Raw genomic sequence first — 19093 nt, 5'->3', positions numbered from 1 at the left:
GCCCTCTTCCCTCGCGGGCTGGGTGAATGAAGGGCTGGGTGGTAACGTAAGCACACGGTGACCTGTGGAATGAGAGACAGTCCTCTACTGATGGCTTCTCTGTTTTCTTATTTCCTTTTTGTTTATAAGGCCGCCCCAGTGTGTGGACACTGCTCAAATGCCTTTTTGCTTGCAGTCAGCTTTTTCTTCCCCTTCTGCCCCCCTTAGAATGTGCCATTGCCAGAACTGCAGATCCTCTGCACAGTATGAGAAGACTGAGCCCTAAATGTTAGTTATTTAAAAAGCTGCTGTGTGGAGTCATGCTATGGACACATACCCACACTGCAGAAATGCTGCTGACAAGGCAGCTGCTAAATTGCTTTGTCTTTCTTGGGTGTTCAGTCTCCTTCCCCAGTTTTAGTGTATTTAAATTGTAGTCAGCACCAGAAATAGTCATGGTGTGTATCCTTTGGCATCCTCTCTATGCCATTCTTGTTGGGCAGTCGTAGGTAAGGGTGGCACCTCTTGACTGCAGTGCAGTGGGTCCAGCCTTCACCAGCTGTTGGTATCCTGTTTTTTTCTTCCTTGTATCTGAAATTTGGTTTTTTTAATATGAGACCCACTGATGTTTAATCTTTCTCCTTCTCTGTCCACCTTTGTTCTTCCCTCCCCCTTCTTTCCTTATCCCCAACTCTCCTTTTTCCCCCTGTGTTTGCTTCTCCCTTGGCATTACTCCCACTTGTCCCTCCAACTGCCTCCTTCCAGTTTTTGGTTACCATCCATGGGGAAGAGAGATCGCAACCAGGTAAGCTGACTCTGCTCTACTTTTTTATTTTCTTGGTTTCCTTCTCTTTAGAAAGAACAAAGTGTCGGCTTCTGATTTCCCACACACTGTGGCCTGTGCACATGAGGTAAGGCAGCCCTGTCCCTTCTCATTTTGGTCACTGATGTCTTCTGGGCTTTGAACACAACCCGTGTCTCCAGCGTTATATTGTCTGTTTAAACTGAATAGCTCAGGAACTCCTTTTGTTTATCTCACTGTTTCAGGTTAGTGTAGGCCTTCCTCTCTTGTCAGTGAGTGGGAGGGAAAATGTCTCTTTGGCATCTCAAAATTCCGTAAGAATTTGAACATTTTTCTCTTTTTAAATGCTTTGTTTTATCTTGTTTGGCTCAAGCTTCTACCTGATAGTCTCATCAACAGAGAAGGGAAAAGAATGGTGAGCTGATTGCGGTTAAATTGCAGCCATGCAGGAAAATGTAAGGGGTGACAGTAAGAGAAATAGGCGTTCTTTTAACTGAAACTCTTGTGTATTTTTTTTTCTTTTATATTCTTCAGTAAGTCTTTCATAGCTTCGGTGTTAGGAGGGTTTTAACTTAAGATGTAAGAGTTCCTGATAGCAGAAAACAAAAAGGATCTTCGGAGCAGTTGTGCTGTAACAGTGTTCCTAGCCACGCACGCTCCCTTCTGTTCCTTTGTGAGTTGGTTTAGGTGGTGAGCAGTAGGATTGAAATCTGTTTTGCCCTTTGGTGAGTAAAAATACATAAATAATATGTAATAATGGCCAGGCCTTTGTGCAATTGTATATTCTCCATTAATGAGAACATTTTGTGTACCACTCTTATATTGCTAAAGATAAGAATGATAACTACATAAGCTTTCAAATGACCAAAATAAATTACCTTTATTTTTCTTAAATGAGCTTGATTCAGCTCCAGAGGGCTGCTGGTGATTCTCCCCTGCTATGCAGCTGCAGCGTTACTTCACTGACAGTAAACTAACGGTCCAACGTAAGGAGGAGCTCCGTGACAGCAGCAGCTTTGTGGTGCATAGTGCCTCTTCTTTCTCAGAAAGGTTGCAGGCAAAGGCCTAGTACTGACTTCTAGAGTTGCAGATAGCTTTCGTGACAAGTCCTGATACAGTAGTGGATTATTCATTTGTCCTTATTTAAAAATGCATCAGTAATCCTAGTGATACAAGAGAAGTGTTCTGGAGATTGGTGCAGCACTTTGCAGAGCAGATGGAAATGAATTTCTGCTTGTGGTGTGAATTATAAATAAAGAGGGGTTGCTGAACAGAGTGTAATGCAGGTATGCCAGAGAAACCACCAGTCTAAACCTTATACTTGTATATTCAACAGAGTTTGCCCCGTGCACTGTTTGACTAGATAATTCAATTTCTGCTTTGACCTTTAAAAGAAATTAAATCTTCAGCGTTGCGTCTTCTACAACAAGTTGTCTTGCACATGTTTGATACCCAGTGTACGTCTAACAAAGCATCTAAGAGCACCCCGACCGTGCAGTGTTTCAGGAATTTGTTTTGAGCGGTTTGCAGAGAAAGCTTGTGAGGTGGGTTGGGAGTGGGAGGAGCAGCTCGCTTGCTGTGGGAAAAATTTGGATCTAGCTCGTTGTGAACTGGACCTGGTGGACCCAGAGGTCTGTTTCAGTGATACGTACGACCACAGAGAATATCACAGCTCCTCTGTGGGAAGGTCTGTGGCTTTTCTCTCTACACTGTGAAGGTAGACAAGAGGCTTCCTGAAATGGAGGCAGACTCTTTGCTCATGGCATGCAGCAGGAGAGCTCTTTGAGTATGCTCTTGAGTCAACCAGCATTTGTAATGATGCAAGTTGAAAGAGGAGTGTGTTTATACGGCTGTCCCGAAAGATGGTTATGAGATTTGATGTTGCACCCTGTGCTAGCCTTTTGTCTCAAGTGAGAGTCAGTCCTCACCTACTCTCACCTCTTGATGTGTCAGAACGCTCTCCTTATACTGTGTGAACAACTATAGGGAATAAATCTGAGCAGCTGTATCTGGAAACTATTTCTTTTAACGCTTTGCTTAAATAAAATCTCTTGACTTTCCAGTTCAATCCATTATCTCCTCTGTACTCTCTGGATGTGCTTGCTGATGCTTCCCACCGAAGATGCTCACCAGCACACTGCACTGCCAGGTAACTCTCTTGCTCTGCTCTGTTGGGGTTGTCTCACTTCCCTCCCATGGTTTCCCTTGGTGCTGCGTGGTCTGAACAATACTCATGGACCTGCAAGTGAATGCATTTTTCCCTAGGGGGCCTGTGTTCAAACTTAGCATAAAACATACTGATAGAGATTATTTGAGAGTCTCAATATGCTAAGTGCTTAGAGTATATGAAATAGTGTATGACAGACAAGCAGAATAAACTGTGCTTCTTAAAAAAGCATAATAATTATAAATGTGGTCTGTTCTGGATTGTGCAGTGAGTTGCCACAAGTCTGTTGTATAGGTACAATTGGGCATGGTATTGTTGCCCGCTGTTAAAATTGGAACAGGATGAGAGGAAAACTGCTGACAAGCTCGTGTGGGTGACATGCTGAGGCACTTTGATATCCTGGGTGCCTAAAATAGACCCTGTGAACAGATTCAGAACTCACCTGAGGTGACCTCTAATGGCTTGATATCTCTGTTGCTGTAGCTGAAATTTAGATCTGGTCTGGCCAAATGTTGAGGTATATTTGAGTCTGCATAGGTGGGGTTAATGTGCTATTCAGGCACCTTCTGCTGACTAAACCTAAATTAAATTCAAGTATTGGCCTTGGAGGTGACTCCTGTTCTTGTGCTGCAGGTGACTGTCTAAAGGTAAGGTGCCCTTGAGCTCTTTCCCCATGCAAGGAGGCAAAGCCTTGCTTGGGACACAATTACGCTTATGTGCTTGTACAGAGGACCAAATCTGAAAGAAACGTCTGGACGTTCAGCTTCATGGTTTTCTTTCCCTTGTTAATTAGCAAATAGAGCATGAAAAATGTACTGAGGTTGTATGTGTCTGAACGAAAGCTTGGCACCCACCCAGCAAAGCCTCTCCTCCCACTGGCTTCTGCAGGGAATTTTGTGATGTCGCACCATGAGCTCATACTGCTGTAGCCAGCATGTTAAAGCTGGAAAAGGGGAGGGAGGAAGAAATCCACTCTTAAACATTCAGCTGGATGAGAATAAAAAGAGTTCAGAAGATCGTGCGTCAGCAGATTGGTTCCTTTCGGTGCTTTTGCCCCAGTCTAGGAATGTTTTGTGCCCATGAAGCAAGAAGATTGATTGGTGTCTTCATTTACAGCTAGGATAACCTTTCTTGTGCCTTGAGTGTTTTACTTAGTGCCCTACAGAAGTTTGTCTTCCAGAAAGGAGAGCTAGAGAAGTCTTGCTCAGAAATTCAAACAGGGCAAAGTCTCTGTGTTTATGATGACCAGTAAGGGCCCTTTCCAAAGCTACTGGTTATGGCAAGGGATTTCTAAACCTGGAGCAATCATCTTTGCTTTGTTTTGCTGAATATGTAGTCTGGTTAACCAGTGGATGTGTGCTTGGTCCCTTCTTCTAATGAACTGGTGACTGGTGCCCTGACAAACATAATCCCCAATTAATTGTTACGAATATTGCCAGAGAAGTTGTCCCATCCCAGAGGTGGCTGTGTTAAGTGCCTGTCGTTTGAGAAAGTAGCTCCTGTTTTAGTGTGAAATGTGCTCAAGAATCTTTATAGGAGAAAGAAATGTGGAAATAATTAATGTGTTATGTGGCCACACGCACGTGGTGAGGATTGAACTCTTCGGTGCAAGGTGCTTGCTTTACGTAAAGATGCTGCCAAGGGCACAGAAGGAAACTGTTCCTTCACAGAAACGTTTTCTTGGCAATGGTCGTTCTGGAGGTGCTTCAAGAGCTCAGCCTGTCAGTAGTCCACTTTGTTACAGGAGGTTCAGGTGACTCTGTAGGTGCTGTTCAGCCATTGCCCCAGTTCCCATCCATGGCAGAAGAGGGAGATGTTGTCAATTCCAGTAGTTTGTGCTTTAGTAAACTCCTAACAGCTTACACCTCGTTCTGGAGAAATTCTCCTCAAAATTTGTCAGAGTGGTGTGTGTGGGAAGCTGATCTGCCATGCTTTAGTAAACTCCTAACAGCTTACACCTCATTCTGGAGAAATTCTCCTCAAAATTTGTCACAGTGGTGTGTGTGGGAAGCTGATCTGCTGAGAACGATACGAAATGTGTTAGAGAAGAAATTGTCTTGATGTCGTGGACAGTCCAGTTTCTTCACTTGATGCCCACCATGCAGTGCAAAATTACCTCTCTCTGCTTCGTTTCTGCTATCACCACTGTGTCCAATGGAGTACGATTACCAGGCAGAGTCTTTTTTTCTCCTGTGGAAATGGTTTCTTTGTGTCAATGGTGGATTTTGATGCTGGTCATCTGGAGGCCTGGTAATCCAGTGCTTCATATCAGCAGAGCTGAAGGCCAGAATACTGAGCACGGTTGTTCAAGAAAGGCTTTTCAGTGTCAAGGAGGAGGTTCTGTGTGGAGAGTTCCTTGGGAAGTGTTATTTGAAAGGCTGTATGAATTGTACACTGCCAAGATTACCTTTCTTGCATTATGTCTGTGATGAGAAGAGATTTCATTCAAAGTGTATGCACAGCACTGGGAATTTCACACCCATCATTAGAAGCAGTTTTGTGTGCGTGGTGACTGTTATCATTAGTGGTATAATTTTATTTTGTGAAGCGCTGAGAGTTTCCTGCTTTCTTGCAGTCATCCCGAGGGATGGCTGGTGTATTAATTTGCTGTATTGCCTCCTGGCTGTTCCCAGGCTGTTCTTCCTCTTCATCATGGAATTTTTAATGGCCCCACTGCCTCTCGGGAGGCTTGCAAGGAAGAGTACCTCAGGGATCTCTTCCTTTTTTCACATGCCTATAATTACTCTCCTTTAAGAGCACAAAGCGTTTGCTAATCATGTCTTGTCTGTTAAGGTTTCGGCTTGGCAATGCAGGCTGTTAAAAGCAAGCAAGTAGAGACTTGCATGGACAGCCCAAGTGATCCTTCTCCTCTTTCCCCTCTGCCCGTTTGCCTTTCTGGGAGACAGGAGTCATCTGAACAGCATTTTCTTCTTGAACTCCTACTTGAAGGGGTTTTGTACGGGCTCAAGTGGAATATTTAACTAGATTTTGGTTGTTCAATGGCTCTATCAGTGGGAAGATGTTGGAGGTTGTTGCTTGGTGCAATGTTATTCCCTTGAGGCAGGGTAAGAGTTTCAAAAGAGCCTAGAGCCAATATTCCCTTCAATTTGAATTTGAATAGCAGGTAGAATAAGAGAGGAAGGTAGAAGATAAATTGTCCCTAATGCCATTTATTGTTTGCCTAGCCTCGAAAATAGGGTTATGAGTGAAAAACTCAATTAAGTGTTCCCACTGGAGGTTATAGGAAAAGTGGACCTCAGATGGCAAGTAGATGTTGAAGGTGGAAATTTGAAGAATTAAGTTAGAGAGACCTCTGAACAGTACAAATGAATTGAAGAAAATCACTTTGCATGTGCTCCCACTTAATATTAACCATAAACCTAGAGCCAAGTTTCTCATCTTCCCTGGAACATAGGGTAAAGATCTAAAGGGGTGAGTAAGTTTCCTAGTAAATGCCACTTGCTCCATACCTTGGATTTGGTGGTGCTGTTAGAGTGAAAAGGTTTGCATGTCTCTAATTCTATTCTAGCTCTGGAAACGTGCTCATCAAATTCAATCTTGTCCTTTCTCTTCTGTGTCTGTGCAGAAATCCTGACATTTCTGCCTCTTAGCCAAGCATGTGGAGGTGTAGGGATTGCCCGCAATGTCCTCCCTTTCCTGAGGCAGCTGAAGGACTGAATGGGTGTTCACAATTTCATGCTGTCCCACTTGACCATGACCATATCCAGTTCATTCCATGCAGCCTATCCACACATCTTCATCTTCTGGAATTGTCTTGATGTAAAAATGTTTGCTGTCAACTGCTTTAGGCATCTTTCTCCCAGTTTTTGCTTTTTTAAAACACTTTTTCCATTTAGCTGGAGCACTTTCATGTCTTCCTTTGCTAGGGCTTGGCTAATATTGCAGTTGGGGATATATCTGAATTCTTCTGACAGGCATGCAGTGAGCAGCAGCTATCAACCTAGTGTCACATGCAGTTGTCTGAGGCCTAATACTCCCACTTTGGTGAATCCCAGTTCTCTGGAGTGAAAAATAAACTCCCTTTGGCATCAGAATTTAGTTTACTTGCAATTGCTTTCTTTTCCTGTAAAGCACGTTGCCATTATCCTATCTGTATACTCAGCAGGTCTGGCAAATATTAGGACTCTTTCTGTCACAGATATCTTGTGATTCAGTATGAAAATAGAGATGCAATGCATGGGATCGCATCACCTCTGCTTGGAATGCTTACCTGGAAAACCTGAAGAAAATGCCTTACACCATTGAAATGCTTACTTGGGGAACAGGCTGCTGCTGCATGAGGACCTGTGAGATCTGGATGATTTAAGAAGTGAGCTGACACGTTGGTGATTTTGGAATCTAAAAATGTGCTCTAGAAGCAATCCCATGAGGCTCTGCATCTGCAGTGTGATGTGATGTGATAGCAAGAACCACCTGCACGCGTGGGAGTTTTGCAGGCAGATTGGATGAGCAGCTTGTGTTGATTTACACCTGTTATGTGCAGATCAGACTCTGGTGCCCAGCTGGACACCGTAGTCAAAGAGAAGGAAGAACTCTGCTTTTACTATGAATTTTGTGAAGCCACCATCAACAGCCTCAGGTAACACTTCAGGGCTTAGAGAGAGGGCCTTTTATTTGACTTGCGTTTGCTGGGCATGTAGCATCACAACAGCAACAGCTGAGCCGTGTGGGGTTTCAGTAGCAGTGTCCTTGTTAGAAGGCTGTCTCTGTTGAACATTTACTTGAACACCAGGATAATAGTGTCCCTTGTTTGTATGACAAGCAGATTAATGGCTGCCTTTCACTACATCATCCAAGTGCTTTGCTTCCTCCAAGGATAGGGTTAAAGTAAAGATTGTCAGCAGAAGAGTTGGATAATGTGAGATTACATTGAGAGACACACCCCAAGGGTGCCTCCAGCCTTCAAGAAGGCCACAGACTGCCACAGTTAGGTCTGTAGGGTCTCCTCAGAGACCTCCATTGGGAGATGGAGGTGTTTTTTACCCCAGATTTTACAAGAGTGGATACCTCTTTACAATCTAGACTTTTCTTCACAGATGGTGAGGGATTCAGGGGCCTGATGCTGTTCAATAAGGTTCTTCGTGGGCACGTGTCTGCTTGTGCTCTGTATAGTCTCGAGCAGTCTGCACTGCCAATCCTAATTTTCTGCTGACTCTATGGTAGATGTAAAACTGTGGCAAGCTCCTGTGACCCTCTAGTCCAGCATGTGGTCGTCTCGAACTGTAGGAGTGAGATAGGAGTCCCGTCTATGCAATTACAGTTCACTTAAAAAAATAATGAAGTAATAGAATAAATATGTGGACAATAAAAGAAAAAAAGCATTACTTCTGGCATGGTAGAGACAGCAATGACTCTCAGCTTTCTGTGTGTCAAAGCCCGCTTTTTCTCCAGCGTGACCTGCATGCAGACTCGGGTACCTTAAGTACTTCGTTAAGAACAAGAGACAAATCCATATTTCCTCGATAATTCCTTCAACTTGTGATTTAAAAAAAAATCATCACTGTCAGAAAGACATTATAGACTTTTTTCATATAAACCCGTTTTTGCTATCCGTGTGTAATTTTTCATTCACTAACTCACGGCAGTGAGAGGCTGCAGTGTGAGTTGGATATATTGCAGCCGTCAGCGTAGCTGTACTTTGGATCCTGCTTTTTCTCTCCAGGTGTGTTCTGCTTTTTCTCTTCTCAGGTCAGCATTTCAGTCCTTTCTAGACTGTAAACTAGGTTTTCGTATTAGTCTCTGGTCACCGAGCAGATCCACCTGTAACTGAGCAGTGAGATCAACCAGCCGTAGTCCAAAAGTAACCAGGCAGTTATTTTCTCATTGCTCTTTGTGCGTCACTGAAGAAAGTCTGGAAGCGTAGCAGAAGAGGTTGAAAGCCAGTAAGGACAGAGTGAGTACCATTCCAGCTTCTCAGTTTAGGCCCAGATGTCCCATGCCACAAAGCTCTGTGCCTCAGACTTCTTTACAGAGGGGCTTGTAACAGTGCGTGGATGTGCATTATCTGTCAGCCTTTCCTCTCAGCCCCGTTCTGTTCTACTTCAGAGTCAACTTTAAACTGTTCAGAAGAGTTGTTAAAATTGAATTTTGGCAGAAAAACTAATTCATGCTTGCAGCCTGTCAGTGAGACTTTCACAATTCATAGGTCAGCCTATCCCCTGCAATGTTGTGTGCTGCGCATACCCATGAACTGACTTTCCTGGTGGTGGTGTTTCTAGGAGTCCACTCTTAAACTGGGATTCACCAGTTCTATTTTTCTTACTGATATAGCACCTATATGAGATAGTGATTAGAAATGTAGATTGAAAAGTGAGGTATCTACCAAAGAATTGCATATTTCATAAATTGTACTTCAGACACCCTTTCCGTCCATGTCTTAACAAGGACTATCATCTCTGCGTGCATCCCTCTGCTCCTCTCTCCCAAGGTACCTACCACCTGGAGATCCCCTGCATGCAGATTTATGGTGCCCGTAAAGTGCACCAGCCACTTGAAAGTGACACTTTTACCACCAGGTCAGTCAGAGCCAGTGAGTAATCAATAGGTTCCTGATTTACTAACTGAAGTGTGCGTGATCAATAAGGGATAAACCTGAATGAAATACATGTTACGGGGACAATTTATGACCTCCGAGTCTTTGTGTGTTTGAGGCAGGGCTGCTCGATGCAGCATCCTTGCTATTAGTCTCCAGTTAGAGTATAATTTGCTTTTGCTTTCACTACAAGAAGGGATTTTGAGATTCTCATATTCTGTTTTAATTTTTCTTGTAAAAGACACATGTAATCGTGAGGCAAGGGTAAAGCGTGCAGCTGAGAGCTAGGAGCTCTTATTTGAAATCTAGCTGTAACATTTGTGAACTGGGAAAAGTTGCGTGAAGTCTCTTGGCAATATTATTGCGTGCTTCTTTCCTCATCCATAGTGATTCTCCACCAAGGGTCAACTGGCTAATGGTGGTGTAAGTTCATAAAATTAAAAAGGCAACCTTATTATGTGATAAAATGAGTTGGATTTTTAGATATAATTATGTATTCATCTAGTTAGTAACCTAATACTGTGTCACTGATGCAAAATAAAAAAACCTGAAGTTCCACTTGATTGAGACCATGTTTTCCTTGGCCTATGTTTTGAAACTATTCCTTCATGCCAGATTGAGGTGACAGTTCTTGTAGACTTCTTGTAGAACTTCTGAATTTTAGTTGAGAAGACAGAACGGTGGATATGTTTTATTTGGTGGTCGCACATTTGTTACAGGTAAGTAAGTAGACCCAGCAGCGTTCAAACAATTTATAGTCTTGGCTGGTATGGGAAATTTTTTGTGCTCCCTACACTGTTCTGTATGGCTACAACAACACACTTTGGTTTTGTGTAAATTCAGCGTCTAAAATTGTATATATTATAAATAAGCTGGTTTTTTTTTAATAGGTTTTGGCATGGAAATATGAAGCCACAAACTTTTCCTTTTGTTATCTGTAAAAGATTTCACTACTTGATAAAAGTGTTTGTTAAACTTTTAGGATTTAAAAAAAAAATCAAACTAACAGGCTTTAAAGACAGAAGCTTTTCATCACTTAATCATCAAAACGTATATGGCCTCAATCTTTACACCATGTAAGCACCTCACTGTCTTCACTGAATTTTATTTGCGCTGTAGTTCTGCATTTTGCACATCAGATCTGATGCAGAGAGTGACCAAGGAACTTGCCAAAGAAATTCTTATCTCAGACAAAGCAGGGATGTGAACCCAACATCACTGCTAAATTATGCATTTGTATTCATTATGGATTGTCTGATTGTATTTGAGAAAGTTCTCTGGTCTATTTCCAAGAGTGTCTCTGCTGAATTAAACTTCTCTTCTTCCTACACCTAGAACTTGGAGGAGTGCTCAGTTCAAGTCAGTGCCAATAATGCAAGTTTCTTCTTAAATGGCAAATGATTAAACTTAAGTGGTCATCAGTAGGCTTCAGAATTAACAGTGGATCTGACTGGGACAGATTATGCCTTTCAGGCAGTTTACAGGTGCAGCAAGGCTGTATTACCGTAAGCCAGGTTCAGCTGCATTCACAGCACTTGGATAAGGAAACAGTAATTCTGAAAATGCATGAGGCAGTTTTGCATCCTAACTTTGTGAACTTACTTCTGTAGTGTAAACAATACACGTGGACACTTGGAATGTAGGTACGTTCTGAGGTGACTCTACTGAATAGGTTGCAGAACAATTTCTGGATAAGGGAGCGAGTATCACACAATTTCTTTAAAGAGCAGTCTTGCAGACATTTGTTACACTTGTGTAGCAGTACTGGTAGGACATGTGTTGTATCACTGCTTGATCGCATCTTTATTGATGCAAAGAGTTATTTTGAAGTGAATACAAAGCCAGATCCTTTAAAGGCGAAGAAATAATGATTCTTCTGAGCAGTTTGTGTGTGAGCTCTTAAAAGAAATGGGAGCATCATGGTGTATTAATGAAGAATGTGAGCAAGTTCCCTGAGAAGCTTTTGATTTGTGCTGCCTGTTAGTTAAGAAGCTGATGGGGAGGTGGGAGTTGGAGGGTGATTGGCTGGAGTATTATAGGAAGGTGATACTGGAACAGGGTTTAATTTATTTAAATTTTTCTATAGGCAAGCAAATCTGCACCTGGGACCACCGTGTTCACGGGACATCAAGAGGAAACGAAAGCCAGCTGCAGCCTCCATGTCCAGCCCAACATCAGGTAACCTCCATCTATCTGCATGCCAGCACTTCTGAAGTGGTGTCCCTGTTGAGCAAAGTGCCAGAGTCACAGTAGTCAAAAATGGTATCTTGATTTGAAACTGATGAAATGTGTGTGAGAAAGGCAGTGTCTGAGAGAGAATATCCTGTGTTTTTGCACAGCATCAGAAGCTGCCTACTAAACAAATCTTTGATGGTGCAGCTGTAGTGAGTTAATGTAATTTACTGTGCTTCACTGTGCAGTGGGTAACAATCTGTCTCTTCATAAGGGGTTATTTCCACTCTTCCTAAATTACACAGTGTGTGGTAATAAGGAGGTGATGACTGTACACAAGTGTGTTCCTTCAGTGTTAGGCTGACATTACCTAGTGGCTCTGGTGCCCTTTTTCAGGGTGTTTCTTCTAGACACTTTCACAGGTGCAGAAACCTGGCAATTTTTGTATCATCACTGGGTGGGATCATCTATTCCCTGGGAGCTGCCTTACTGTTCTGGATGAACATAGTCACTTCTTTCTTTTTCTTCCACTGGAGATGTAGTGATTAAAGTGCTGGTTTATTTTCATGTGGCATATTTCTGCAAAGTGATTGATTATTACTCCGAATCTGAAAAAGTTTTAATCTGCAGAACACAGAGGGGTTTAGGAGATTGTGAAAACAGTGGGGAAGGCCAAAGGAACCGATGATGAATAGGAGGAATGGAGTTCACATTTCTTCCTTGGGCTGGTGGATAGGCAGTAGAATAATGAAGTAGGGAAGAAAGTTGTGCTAGCTCTCCAGGCCACAGATCTGGATTAGAGACGCTCTGAAAGGTTCTCTACTGAAAAAAAAGAAGAGAAAAAGAGCATGAAATTAATAATCTGTTGCTCAGCAAAAGTATAATCTGTTATTTATTGTTTCTTTAGGATATTCTTTCCTGGCTTTTGAGTATCCTATGCTAGGATATTCAAACTTCTGTAGTGAAAGGGTTAGTAAAATCATCTATCCGTAGCCTCAGAATTTTATTTCTGGGGTACTAGGTTTTTCTTGCTATGAATGTTAGTGTCTCACTGTCCCCTATTACCTGTCCATATATTTGTTGTTCAGAGTCTGTTCTGAACCGCACTGTTGATCACTTTCTATAGGGAGAGCTTCTATTTCTATGCCTTCAAGTTTCAAAATACATAAATTGTACTTACTTGACTAGGCAAATTGTACAGTGAACACTTTCTGAAGAGTTGGATCTGCTTCTGATTAGCACATAGGTTTGAAGGGATTTTTTTGGGCAGGGGGGGGATGAGGGAGAGAAAATTGAAGTATATATTACAAAATAAGGAAGAGCAGTGTAGATACTGGGATCCAGACAGGATTCTGTGCTGATCATCAAGAGGAAAGTGCTGCAAGGTCTTTAATGGTCAGAAATGGTAACAATTTCTTCCTTAGATCATCTTTTGAAATATCCCCAGCGAAGTTAACAGCGATGGGCAGGGTTTGCTATAATACTGACTGGTGGAAGGAAACTTTTACGACTGGGTAACTGAAGCTGTGTCCCAGCTCACTTTCTGCAGCAGTCTCCCAGTTGCAACTGGAGCACAACCTGGGCACGTAACCTGGAAACTTCTGAAATTTGGTGTTGCTTCTGTCAAAGGTGATCTGACTGTGGCACTACTAATGGCTAAAGAAATACATAGGATTACTCTGCAATAATGTGGAATTAACTGAAGATTCTTTTGCTTGTTCGACACTGGTGAGATAGAAAGAGATTTTCCCCCTTGTCATGCATTTACTTGCCCCTACATAAATATCTTATACTGAGGTATTCCTGTAGCTGAGGAATCGTGACAGCCTCATTTTCTCACTACAGAGGCTTTCAGTGTTTTGGTGTTCTGCTTCTTCTGACGAAACATGGGCGAATCAGAACGCAGACCCGTGTCTGTCACTGCAGGCACACAGAGTGCTGGATTTCTTCACCTTTAAATAGCTCTTCAGCTGAGTCCAACTGCTCTCGTCTCACTTGTTGACCAGGTCCTGCTTCAGTGATCTCCTTTTTTGCAACCCGAGTGCCCCGTGGAGGTGAAGGACACAGCCTGAGCTGGCTCCATCAGTCAGCGGAACAAATGGGCTTGCTCTGCCGAACATCGGGCCATCTCGGATTCCACCTCTTTTATAGAGATGAGTGATGAAGAGGGGCTTGTTCCGCTTTGCCGCTGTATTAATACACATCAGGGGCCAGCTCCCGGCACTAAATCACGCTACTGCATACATCTGTTATCGGACTCCTCACCAGTGTGATGAACAAGACTGCAGATAGAGGCTTCCTCGTGTCATTCTTTATAGGATTTTCCTAAAAGAATAAATAGCTCAAATCTCTGCCAACACTCTCCCCTGTCATTGTGATGAATTTAGCTTCTTTCTTAAACATGCAGCTACAAATCTTCCCCTGTCGCCTCACCCCGCCACCATCCACAGAAAGTTTTGAGTGGAAATTGGCTGAAATCAGAAGATGCTAATAAAAGGCATATGAGATGTGGATGCTATCTCCCTTCCAGTTGCAGGAATGAGAGAAGGGAGCTAGAGATAATGTTTATTTGGGAGCCAAGCATATTAAGTTTTTTCTGTGTTGTCTTATGTACTTTTCATGAATGTGAGTGTTTATGGGTTCTGGTAAAGCATCTTTTGTCAGAGGCTCTTGTCTGAACATCAAAAAACGTGCATTAGTGTAGCAGAAGTGTTTCTATTGTATTGTTACAGCATTAAACTTCTGGTATTAGTCCTGCCATCTGAGGCTAGCTGGCCTAAACACCATAACTGAGATAGCTGTTAAAAACCAGCATTTTGGAAAGAGGCCTGGCTGTTGAGAGCAACAAAAAGTGGGTAGAAAGTCCAGAATTCACTTGCACTTCAGGAAGTGACTGTGGTCAAAATTAAGTTGGGCAAACTTGTGCAAATGTTGAGAGATTGAAAGTGAAGGTGAGTGCTTTCCATACTACGGAGCTGAGCACTGTGTGAGCCCTGAAGTGTGAGGCTTTCACCAGGTAAGAACAGGAGTCTGGCTGGTGGAGTTTGGTGGTAGGAGGAGGAAATCAGGAGGAAGTAAGTAGTGGTTGTACTGAGCTAGACTGGAAGTTCATCCCGCTCGGTGACAAACAGCCAGTGCCTAGGGAAGAGGAAACTCTGTAGTGGTAAAGGTCCTGTGAACTTGGAGTGATCTAAGACTTAGGGGCTTCCAAAGGCATGGGTAATGTCCTTGTGTTTAGTTACTTTCTGTGGCAGTGCAATAGGTTTGGAATAATGACCCCAGTGGCACAGTAGAGCTAGTGTGAGAAACACTGTGTGAGATGTTATTCTCATGGTGGTTATTCTCTGGTTTGAAAGGGATCTGATGAAGACTCATGTCTGCCTTATGTTTGTCAGAATAGGCCACAAGTAAGGTTGTGAAATAAATGGTGAACAGTTGTCCAGCTTTGGACATCCACTGATGTTTTTAATGCTTATGTGGTCCAGTCCCCAATATATGCAGCAGTGCACGTGGTAGCTGGCACAGCTATTACAGTGACTCGGGGGTAAAAATCTGCATAAATAGATTTTTGTCTGCCTTGGCACATGATCACACTTAGCTTGTGAAAAATAATTTCTAAAAGGTGCCAGTTAGCAGATGAGCAGTAGCAATTTGGTGAATTGTTTCTTGCTAATGCCTTCACTCTTTGTCATGGTGTGATGGTACCCAGTTACAAGAAGCCTGTTTCAGTCCTTTTTTCTTTTTATGAGCAAGGATGGAGAGCCTGGGTGGGGAGGCTGCTAGTGCGGGGCGCATGGTGTGGTATTGGTGGTGATTATCAGTTTAAGGGCTTTGACTTAACATTTTTTTTTGCATGTTTCATATGACCTTCAGATGGAGGAAGATGATGGGCTAGAGGTCAAATGCGCAGTGTGCTGTTAGCAGCTGTGTCGTTGTGGTCGTATGGGAATGATTCAGTGTTCTGGATGCACAGAAGCAGGATGGTTGAGGTTGCAGAATCTACTGAGAGTGGAACCTCAAGCACTGAACCGACTTGTTATTTAAACTTCAGAGCAATCAGTCCTCTAGTTGAGACTTACTGTGGTCTCTTTATCCTTCATCCACTACAGAGCAGCACACACAACTTGTAATAAAAATACACAAACAGCTATTATCTGTTGTGAGAATACAATGAGAAGAGATGTGTTTTGTACCAAAGCAGTTACTTGTTCAAAAGCAAATCCAGTTGCCCCAAAGATTCCTGTGGCAATTACTCTTCTTCATCCTGCCCTGCTCTGCTTGTGAGGATTGAGTGATTTCAGGAGAGTGAGAATGGGAGTCAATTCTCCTGTCTCCAGGTTTCTGACAATCCTTCTGGAAACTTGGGGTGGCTGTTGGGTTGAGCTATGGCTCTGCAAACCTCTCTTGCTAATTATAGCCTGCCCCATTTTGAAGCAGTGGTTGTATTGAGAAAATGAGAATGAATTCCAACCTAGCTTAGCAAGTAGCTTCTTGTTATAATATGTTGATTTACCATATTGGGTGTATGTGGAGGTTCACAGTACTGTCTTTACTGGGTAAAAAGGAGAGGTGTATTTTCCTCTTTGAGCTTTGTAACCTGAAGTTTGCCAAGCCTGCAGAGACTGAGAAATTCTCAGATACAGGGTTAATTGAGTCTCTGTGGAGAGATCAAGTTATCTTCAGCTGAGTGATTTTGAATTGATTCAGTTTAAGTATGGGACAGCTAAAGCTTTTGATTTTCAACGGGGACTTTGACTAAGGGAACCATTTAGTGGAATGGGAACCTGGAGTGCTGAATGTGAGAATCCTTAGAGCAAAGGTGTTAGTGCTATCAAGAAGGTGTATTTCAAAGGAATTTGGCAGGGGAACTTGTAGGAACTCTATAAATAACCCCTGCATATAAGAAATTATGTACATATGAGGCGTTTGCCATGGAGTCACTTGTTCTAACATTGTTTTTATTGCTCTTTCCTACTCTCTTCCTCTGTTCCCCCTTTCCTTCAATTTTATATTCCAGCAACTTTATCTGTCCACATGGATGCAGCAGAGTCAGAACTACCAGCAACACCATCCCTGAGATCCCAGAACTCTGAGTGGACAGGGAAAGCACCAGCAGCCGAGAAAGCCACTATTGCTGCCTCCAGTAACTTTTTTAAAATGCCACCAGAGAAGAACCCTGGATACAGCTAAAAGGAAGCGTTGCAACTGTAAAAGCTTGCTGGATTTTGGAAGTACTTGACTCTGGTGTGTGTCTTCACCGAACACCTTCTTTGGCAGTAGTGATACCTTCAGTATTGGTGCGTGATGCGTGCCATCATCCAGACTGAGCTGCGTGCCCCACGTATCTAAATCATGTTTGTGAATCTATGTTTAAAAAAAAAAAAGGTAATCAGTGTTGGGACCGCAGTGGTTTTTAAAAATGTTCTTGCTATTGCTGTATTTATTATGCGTTCATCTCCTTCCCTGATCCTTGCTCCTACGTGCTGGGTCATGTACAGATTCTTTGGGGTTTTCAGATCTTTATTGGCACCCTGGACACGATGCTTGTTTGTGCATTTGGCATTTTTGGGGTGAAAGTCCCACTGCTGCTAAAGGAGACAAAAGTCTCCCCCTGCTTTCTTCCAGGCCAGGAGGATTTCTTGGCTGAGGAATGAGGAGGGAATGCAAACAAGTTGAAACATGGAACCTGAATTCTGTATTAGCAGGATGTTTTCAGGCCATGTGCTAATGGACTTGAATCGTGTTGCTTTTAGCCAAGCAAATACAGTCCTTGTCCAGTTAGAAATTGCCATTAGCTCACGGGCAGCATGGTCCGTTAGACCTTCTCCTTCTCCCTTGTTCTGAATGTCTTTAGTCTTGCTTGTGTATTGCATGTTCTTTACTAAATCTCCTACTGGATAAGAATTTGGGAGATCTACTTGGACATAAATGTGCAAGCTTCTGTCCTGGAAAAGATCCTGGGCCCTTGAATATCCTTGGAGTAGGGTAGAGGATATATAAAACTTCTGTTTCTTGGTGCATCAACTAGAAAATGGCTGTTAATGTTTCTAAAGGATGCTTGCATTTGGAGTTACCATGCCATTGAACAAAAAAGCCACTTAAAAGTATCACGTGAGTTCACAGCATTCTGGGTACTGGTCAGACCACTTCTGTCTCATGTTTCCCTTCCCTTCAAAAAGTATTGCCCCCTGTATCTACTGGGGGCATCTCCACCTACTGATGGTTGTACTTCACTCTGCAGCCTGCACAGAAGAGGTTCTCTTCTCTTCTCTCCATAGCACGTCCACTTGGTCCCCTGTTACCTTCTCTGTGGCAGAATATATGGACAGTGGTTTCTTACATCTTTTCTTGAATTCTTGATCACACTCCACTTTTCTTGAATTACTGGATGGAGCTTATTTTGGGCTATGTTTTTAGAATATATACCTGCAGAATATGTCAAGGAATAGGTGGCCTCATGGCTTTTTCAAGTCCTTTAAAAATAGGATGTATTTGTATGCATAGAACTCTCTTTGCTTTTCTCACTGGGCGGAGCTTTCAGACAGGTCCGTTTAAGCTTGTAAAATTAATTTTGCACGTGGAGGTGCAGTTAGCACTCTTAAGTAGCTAACAAAATTTGCATGCTTTTACTGGTTTTGCAGTGTTCTGCTCTCCCTTATAAGTCAAGTAGCTGAGGAACAGATGTGATTGTGAGGATATAAAGCAGTGATTTATATTTAACTCTGTATTAAAATGTTAAACGATCGTAATGTACACAAAACAAAAATTGAATGACTCACTAAATCATGATTGACAAATACAGTTCTATTACAGACACACTGTCCGTGTCTGATCCTCTAATACCTACTTATTCTTGGGGAGAGATCCAAATTGGATTTATATTTCGCAGCCCAAGCAAACTGTCAGATCTGTCCATGTAAATCCTTCTCAAAACTAATTTTTGGTGGTACATTTTAGAACTAATTAGAACAGGGAAAGCCTTTTTACCTTGCTGAAGGAGTGCAGAGGTCAGTGTGGATTACAGGATGAGCTGTAAGGGTTTTGTGGAAAGAAAAGTGTTCCTATTTTAAAGTCCTCATTGGATTGTCTTATTTTGTAGCTACTCTGAGCAGTGGTGCTTAAGGTAGCACAGGGAGTCTCAGCACTGCAGAGCCTGTAATCTAGAACATACAAAGAGGAGGTAAACCTGAAGAGTGGCAGCTTGACCAGTGAACACAGTGAAGGGGAAAGGTGGTCACGTCCTCCTGACAACCTGCAGGGAAATTTTAGGGTTGGAAGCCTTGTAATGAACTTCCAGGCTGTTTCAGTGGCAGGTTCCCTAAAAGATTGTTTGTGCAATTGAGTGTTTTTAATCCCGTGAAGGATCCTCCACAACCTGTCCTGGTTTCAGTCTGTTCAACAGACTTACTCAGAGTACTGA

The 19093-nt window shown here is 42.7% G+C and overlaps 1 protein-coding gene across 2 annotated transcripts in view; it reads left to right on the top strand.

Moving 5' to 3' along the window:
- GPATCH2L (G patch domain containing 2-like) overlaps nucleotides 1-16863 on the top strand; it is a 30497-nt gene extending 13634 nt beyond the window's left edge. Inside the window, exons 6-9 of one of the 2 annotated variants that reach the window (XM_010186914.1) lie at nucleotides 836-890; nucleotides 2845-2930; nucleotides 11588-11679; nucleotides 16691-16863. In XM_010186914.1, coding sequence (XP_010185216.1) covers nucleotides 836-890; nucleotides 2845-2930; nucleotides 11588-11679; nucleotides 16691-16863 — 406 coding nt within the window. Of the gene's footprint in view, nucleotides 1-744; nucleotides 785-835; nucleotides 891-2844; nucleotides 2931-11587; nucleotides 11680-16690 lie in introns of both variants that reach the window. The other variant, XM_010186915.1, reaches the window with a different exon arrangement.
- The last annotated feature ends 2230 nt before the right edge of the window (nucleotides 16864-19093 follow it).

This window comes from Mesitornis unicolor, unplaced genomic scaffold, assembly GCF_000695765.1.
Source record: "Mesitornis unicolor isolate BGI_N332 unplaced genomic scaffold, ASM69576v1 scaffold23536, whole genome shotgun sequence".
Lineage (NCBI taxonomy): Eukaryota > Metazoa > Chordata > Aves > Mesitornithiformes > Mesitornithidae > Mesitornis > Mesitornis unicolor.
Note: the sequence above shows the minus strand (reverse complement) of the source record. Positions and strands in the feature narration are given on the sequence as shown.